Source organism: Protomyctophum bolini, assembly GCF_963924005.1.
Source record: "Protomyctophum bolini genome assembly, chromosome: 2".
In the NCBI taxonomy this organism is placed as follows: domain Eukaryota; kingdom Metazoa; phylum Chordata; class Actinopteri; order Myctophiformes; family Myctophidae; genus Protomyctophum; species Protomyctophum bolini.
Window position 1 is genome coordinate 44,754,124 of NC_137863.1, and position 7,956 is coordinate 44,762,079.

At 46.9% G+C, this 7,956-nt stretch overlaps 2 protein-coding genes across 2 annotated transcripts; both read left to right on the forward strand.

Annotated features, from left to right (window-relative positions):
- Positions 1 to 2,404: 2,404 nt before the first annotated feature.
- LOC308325885 (kelch domain-containing protein 3-like) lies at positions 2,405 to 3,589 on the forward strand (the record flags this gene model as incomplete). The annotated part of the gene is made up of 1 exon (XM_080778631.1): positions 2,405 to 3,589. The coding sequence occupies one exon, from the start codon at positions 2,405 to 2,407 to the stop codon at positions 3,587 to 3,589; it is 1,185 nt and encodes a 394-aa protein (XP_080634757.1).
- Positions 3,590 to 6,157: 2,568 nt separating this feature from the next.
- On the forward strand, positions 6,158 to 7,315 carry LOC308325888 (mRNA-capping enzyme-like; the record flags this gene model as incomplete). Its single annotated transcript, XM_080778635.1, has 1 exon — positions 6,158 to 7,315. One exon carries the CDS (start codon positions 6,158 to 6,160, stop codon positions 7,313 to 7,315), a length of 1,158 nt encoding a protein of 385 aa, XP_080634761.1.
- Between the last annotated feature and the right edge of the window lie 641 nt (positions 7,316 to 7,956).

The following is a 7,956-nucleotide window of genomic DNA, read 5'->3' on the forward strand; positions in this document are numbered from 1 at the left end:
CATGTCTCAAAATTAAATGCAGAATAAATAATGGACCTTTGATATGAAAAGGGTTGTAAAAATAAATCAAAAAGAAAAATCTGTACAGTAAACAGTAAATACATTTTTACTGTATTTTACTATACGTCTGTAATCTGCGTAACCGTTTGCCCCACCGACTTCAAATTCGACACACGCATTCCACACCACCACAGGGAGTGCAGTGCCCGGTGTAGAGTCTGTAGGATACACCGTTGTCCAGAACCAGCACAAAAGCCTCTGCCCGGGATCTGGACCTGATCACCCCTATATCTCCATATATGGAGCTGGCCTGTTCTGACATCACAACACTTCATATTTGGGCATGCCTTAATCGGTGAATCCTGATACAGAACTCCATAGGAATAAAGGGTCATGAGATACAGAAATCTCCATATTTGGGCATAAAAGGGACACAGACAGATGGGTGGAATGGTTACTCTTGCATAGCTATATGTGGGGCATGGATCTCCAACTTCCATCGTTACCGACTCAATGCTCTAGTCTACAGCCTGGCATGCACCGTTAGATAAACTAACTAAGAAAGTCCATGAATAAAAGCTAAAAAATATATATATTTAAGAATGAGTGAAAATCGCCGATCTACAAGCCTCATGCGAAGCAACGTGTAGATCTGCTATTTTCACTAGTTTGGGTCCCGGGCAAACGTCTGATTGATTGATTGATTGAACATGTTATTAACAGTTTGTAAAATGGATACATTTCAATGAAAGTACAGATCAATACAAATATTATGCTATGAGGATAAAACCAGAAAAAGCACTGGGACTTTTACATCAGGTTCCTCCATTTCCAATTCATCAAGACATTTAAAGACATACAAACATACACATCTATGCAAAATTAAAATAAAATCAGACCAGTCTGAAGCGAGTGGTGCAACAGCACCCCCTATTGGTACTCATAGGGGACATAGGGACATAGTTGCGAACGCAATGAGCACTTACTATGAGACCTAGCAGATCATGTCTGTGTGTCTGTCTGTCTGTCTGTCTGTCCGTGTGTCTGTCCCGCTATCCAAATATGGAGTGTGTTGCATCAGCACTCTATATGGGCACAAAAGGGGCCAGGTCCACTCAGCTCCATATATGGGCACAAAAGGGGCACCATATAAGGAGTCCCCAAAGCAGCTCAGCTCCATATATGGGCACAAAAGGGGCCAGGTCCACTCAGCTCCATATATGGGCACAAAAGGGGCACCATATAAGGAGTCCCCAAAGCAGCTATACGTCCAAAACCCAAATATGTACGAGCTGCGTTCGCTTCCCGCGTTTGTGCGTCTTACTCGTCACATAGGTTAGGACATAGGTTGGGACATTTAGGGACATTGCTGTTCCTTGGAGTGGTTGCACCACTCAAAAATACACATCCAATGCACAGATAGAACAAAGGGAATACGTTAACAGTTTAGAAAAATAGAGGGCGGGGGGGGACATGAACTTTTTCGAATTGCAGCCGCCCGTAAGTGCTCTTTGAGAGCTGTTTTGAAGACCTAGGGGATTCACATGTCTTGAATGAATGAATGACCTTTATTTATATAGCACCCTTCTCAGCACGAGTGCACATCAGGGTGCTTTACAATAGTACAAAAATAAAACAACTAAAACAACAGCAGGCAGAATAAACAGAATAAATAGTGAAAAACTAGCATCAAAAAGGACAATAAAAACACACAGATAAAAAACACAAACAGTAGAAAATCAAGTGATTATAGGTGACCAAAAGCCTGTCTGAACATGAACGTTTTCAATTGTTTTTTAAAAGAGGCCTCAGAAAGGACAGTTCTTAAGTCCAGGGGGAGGGTGTTCCACAGCCTAGGGGCTGTCACTTCAAAGGCTCGGTCACCCTTTGTTTTTAATCTGGTCCTGGGGACAGGAACATGGCTGTTGGTAGAGCATTCCACATGTTAGTGGCATATACATCTAGGAGCTAAATGAATTGAACCCCTTGTTGGAGCCAAATCTGGGTAATTGAAATGAAAACGTTTGAGAAGCATTGAATGGGCTGATCTTCACGAGGCTGATCACTATAGCTGGGGACCGAGTTGAGCCCACTAGCTGCCATTTCTGTCTACTCAAGGACACTTGAACACTAACTAAGCCATGCAGCAGGAGGAGCTGGCGATCGAACCAAAGAACCTTCCCCTTTCCCAAACGCCTCTACCTCATGAACTTCTGCCGAGCATTAGGTCATTGGGCATTAGGGCATTGGGGCTTTCCTGATTGGCCAAACTAACACGTTGGCTTCCGCAGATTGACCAGGCTTCGCCGTATGTTTGTGCTGCCGCATCAATATAAGAGTCAATGCATGAACTGAGATTTCCATTCTTGTTATAAGACTCAACCAATATTCCCGTTTCAGCCAAATGTTCTTCTGGCACGTCTGTCTGAAAGGAGCACGGAGAATCAACCATGCTGCTGTGGCAGTGGGGCACAAGTTGTACTCGTTCGGAGGGTACTGCTACAGGCGCTCCCACCTGTACAACGTGCACTGTGTCTTCAACACGGTGTCCTTGCGCTGGACAGAGCTGTCCCCGGCGACGAGCGGCGCCAGCGGAGACAGCGGCGGCCCCGAGGTGCCCGCCGTGAGCGTGGGCCACACGGCCGTGCTGATAGACGACGTCATCTACATCTGGGGGGGGCTGGTGAACATCGAGATCGAGGAGGCGCTCTACGTGTACACCATCTGGGGGGACACCTGCAACGCGCTCTACGCCTTCGACGTCGGCGCGCACGGCTGGCTCAAGCCCCAGGACATTTCGGGGCGCGTTCCGGAGGCGAGGTGCGACCACTCGGCCTGCGTCTCGGGGAAGGCCATGTATGTCTTCGGAGGACGGCAGCTGACCAGGTGCATCAGCGACGTCCACAAGCTGGACACTGCCACGATGGTCTGGTCCCTGATCGACACGAAGGGCGGCGGCGCCCCGGCGACCGTGTCGTCGAATCACTCCGCCACCTTCATCGGGACGAAGATGTTTGTGTTCGGCGGCCAGGCGGACGAGGACCAGGCGGAGAACGTCAGAGTGTTCGACACGGAGACCGACCGCTGGCTGAGCACGCCGCCTCCTGCACCGCTGGTTCCGGTCAAACGGGAGGGCCATTCGGCCTTCGCCCACAACGGAGAGCTGTACATATTCGGCGGCTACGACTACGTTCGGAACAGGAACATCAACGACCTGTGGAAGTTCAACCCGACGACCTTCTCCTGGAAGAAGGTCGAGCCCAAGGGGAAGGCGCTGTGCTGGCGGTCCGGGATGTGCTGCTGCATGGTGGGAGATTGCATCGTCCTCTTTGGAGGATACACGCACGACCTCAAAGACCACCTGTACATCCTGGACTTGCGTCCTAGCCTCAAGACGTTATGCAAGGTGGCGGTTATCGAATGCGGTCTGAAGCAGTCGGGGCTCCCACACGACATCAGGTGGGAACTGGCGGCCATCAAGCCAAGAAAAAGAAAAAGGAACAAGAAAAAGACAACAGCGAGGCCAGTGAAAAGGACAGGATACACGAGAACCACAGCGAGCTCGCTCAAAGGAAACAGCGGTGGATAACAAGTCCCGGGGCGATGGGACAGAAGAAAGGGAAAGACGAGGAGATTGGATTGGCACTCTTTAAAAAAAGGAAGAATAAAATACATTCAGATGGGACAAAAGCAGAGCATAGCAATGTTTAAATGGTGCATTTATATAGCACCTTTATCCCAAGGCGCTTTACATAGATTATCACCCATTCACACACACACACACACACACACACACATTCATACACCTTTACATAGATTGTGCATTTACATTCAATTATTCATATACACATTCATACATCGATGGCAGAATAAACCATTGCAAGGCACCAACCTGTTCATCGGGAGCAATTAGGGGTTCAGTGTCTGGGCTCAAGGACACTTCGACACTATAACTCTGGGGGAGCCCGGGATCAAACATTCTATACCTCCAGAGACACTGCTGTCTCAATGTTCTCAGCCAGGAACTAAGCAGCGTCACACTGGAAGGGGCAGACGTGATCTCTAGGAATAGAAACCTCTATGCACAGTACTTGATCTCCGTCAGGAGATAATGAGGAACAGAGATGCTTTGGGGACAAAGAAAAAGAAGAAGACTTCAGGAAACATGGAGAGGAAAGGCACTGCAAAGGGGTGGAGGCCTTTTTGTTGTTTTTGTTGATTGATGAGACAATAATAAAGTGAGCCAGCAAGCTAAAGTTTAAAGAAAGGGAAAGTATTTTCAGTTGTGTCCAAGCAAATACAATTTTACGAGCTATCACATTGTGACACCCCTTGTTTCTCACGCTGTGTTCATGACACGTGAAACAAGTGACTGCAGCACAAACATTTACTCTACTAGAGAGTTAATTAATCAGAGATTTAAACGACTTTTTTACCGTATTTTTTTTATATATTAATTTTTTTGGAGATGACTGTCATGTAGGAATTCATGACGACACAATGCCTCACTAAAAAAATGATCCAAAGTGCATAAAAGTTGAGAAGCAGACAACAATGCCAGAAACAGCAACACTGCAATGTGAGTGAGTGAGTGAGTGTTTTTGAGGGACGCTAGCCCCTCCTATGTCCATGCTTTGAGTGAACACAAACATTGAAGACGTAAACACACAAATTGTGTAAACACATATACATTGACGATATAAAAGTGAGGACGCAAATTGTGATTTGCCAGAATATGATGATGTATGATGATAAGAGTGCCCCTCACTTCACACAGGTGTGATTTCTATTTTTATTTCCGTGTTACAGAATTTTAAGACACCAAAAGCATAATAATATCACATTCACTTCATGAACACAGAAACTACACAAAAAGTGTGTGTGTGTGTGTGTGTGTGTGTGTGCGTGCGTGTGCGTGCGTGTGTGTGCATGCGTGTTTAGTTTCTTCTAGTCCCTCTCCTATTGTGACTGCGTTGTATCTCTTTTTTATCTTCTCTCATTCCAAGGACTGCTCCCCCGCCCCCGGGCCAGTGTAACTGAATGGAGGGCAGTGGGGCACGCGGAAATAGCAAACATATGACATATGAACATATCAGATAACAACGAACTAACTAACTAACTAACTATAACTAGAATAGGCCTATGTATTTATTTATTTAAATCACCATGTCCTAATAAATACGAGTAAGACGCGGGAAGCGAACGCAGATCGTAAATTGCAATAATAATTCACCATGACTCAGCCATAACCATATAAGGAGTCCCCAAAGCAGCTATACGTCCAAATATGGAGTGTGTTGCATCAATGACAAACAAATCACTCAGCTCCATATATGGGCACAAAGAGGGGACACACACACGGACACACACACGGACACACAGACATGATCTGCTAGGTCTCATAGTAAGTGCTCACTGGGTTCGCAATCACTGCGATATGTATCTATATTCTCCAGATAAAAAAAACCAGCGGCACTGCTTTAAAGCACACATTAAAAGTCCATAGACTTGGCTGCCACATGACATCACTGCTTAAAGCATGCATTACAAGTTCATAGACTTGGCTGCCACATATGGCAGAGTTACCTTCAATCATTGCAGATTCACCACCAACTGTTGGTGGTGGTCTAATCCAAAAAAATCTTCAGGGTAGTTCAAAGCGACACTGTTTTTAGTTCAGAAACTATAAACAAACCATGCTCTGTCACACAAGCACAGCTGATTGTTTGAAACTCTTGCCCATATATGGAGATGGCTGGTGCATCATCATCATCATCGATGTGACATCATGGTAGCTATACTGAAGTCATATTCTGGTAGACTTCATCAGTCTACTATATAAGATGTTCCAAGGTGTTTGATTACGACATTGCAGTCGTCGGCAGACCACAGACAAACAGACATATTCCTGCCGTTCGTTGAATACCACCAGGAACTGTTGGGATACCCTGGTGTCCAGAAGGGCTACTGGGTAAAGTTGTATTTTTTGAACAATATAATTATATTAATTATATTCTTTATGGACACATCACAATCACATTGCACAATTGTACAACCAGCAGATGCATTGCTTATAGTGTGTTAGCACAATTGTACATTTTCACCACCTGTCCACAGGAGACCTTACTAAAGATACCATAACACTTCAGTTCAAAAAATGTCAAATCACGAGGACGACGGCAAACGGAGGCGAGAGAGGGTGAAGGTGGGTGCAGTGTTCCTGGAAGGTGTGACAGTGGCGGGGATCACACAGGTTACCACGCAACCCAAACTGGGGGAGATTCAGAGCACGTGTCAGCAGTTCACCAAATGGGAAATGTCTGGGTTTCCCGGCGCTCAGCCCGTGTCCATGGACAGGTGGAACCTCCACCTTCTGCAGAAGAAACCATACAAGGTCAGCTGGAAAGCCGACGGCACTCGCTACATGATGTTGATCACCGGGAGGAACGAAGTGTACATGCTTGACAGAGACAACGCGGTCTTCCACGTGGCCAACCTCGAGTTCCCCTTTAGCCAGGATCTGTGTGTCCACCTGTCCAACACCTTGCTGGACGGGGAGATGGTCATCGACAGAGTGGACGGCCGGTCCATCCCCCGCTACCTGATCTATGACATCGTCAAGTTCAACGGGAAGCCCGTTGGCCAGTGTGATTTCAATACCCGACTGTCATGCATTAGAAAAGAGATCATATATCCCCGATTGGAGAAGATGAAGACGGGGCAACTTGACAAAACCAGGGAGCCTTTCAGTATCAGAAAGAAGGACTTTTATAACGTTCACCAATCACGCAATCTCCTGGGAGGAAGCTTCTTATCTCAGGTCAGCCACAAAGTGGACGGGCTTATCTTTCAGCCGTGCGGGAGATACAGACCCGGGACGTGTTACGATATCCTCCAGTGGACGCCTCCGAGTCAAAACTCGATAGACTTTCGCCTAAAGATCACGGAAGATTTCGGAGAAGGGTTGCTCCCTCAGACGGTGGGCAAGCTGTACGTGGGCAGATATGACAAACGGTTTGCGCAGATGAAGGCCTCCAAGCAGCTGAAGCAGTACGACAACAAGATCATCGAGTGCACCTTCAGGGACAACACCTGGGTCTTCATGAGACACAGGACGGACAAGGGTTTACCCAACTCCTATGTCACTGCCATGGCCGTGTGGAACAGCATTCAGCATCCCGTCACAGAGCACATGCTCTTGGAGTTGTTGGACCGCCGTCCCCAGGGAATGCCAACACAGAACCGAAAGCACCCGCCGGACCCGACCTCATGCCCCCCTCCTCCTCCAAAGAGACACAACCATGCTATCAAGTAGAGACAGGCCCCTCACTTGCGTCGCGGTTATCATGAGACACAATATGGCAATATCTTGACATTACCATATATGGGATTAATATTGATGACATCAGGGATCTCCATATATGGGCATAACAGGGATTGCATTAGGGCATTGTCTGGGAATGCCCATATATGGACCTTTTTTCTTTTTCTTCCTCAGTCTCCTCGTGCTGCTGGCGAGGATCGGCACGTGCACGCTTCCGCATGGGTGACGGCAGACAGCTTGCGCAATGAAAAACAGGTATGGCCAGGGCTCATGACCATATACATACTGTATATAGCATGTCTCCACATATGGGACAGGTCGCGAGGCGTGACTCATGACATTCCCATATATGGGCTTAATATTGATGACATCAGGGGTCTCCATATATTGAGGCGTGACCGACCGAACGGCTGACAGCTTTTGCACGTTTTCATAGTCGCAATAAACAAACCATTATGTTGCTCACTGGTTGAAACACTTGCCCATATATGGAGATGGTTGGTTCATCATCGTCGATGTGACGTCATGGTAGCTACTGATGTTATATTCCGGCCTCCAATGGATAATAATAATAATGGACACTGCACTACGCTTCTAGGCTGTGATGGACGATGTCAGGGCCGTACAACACA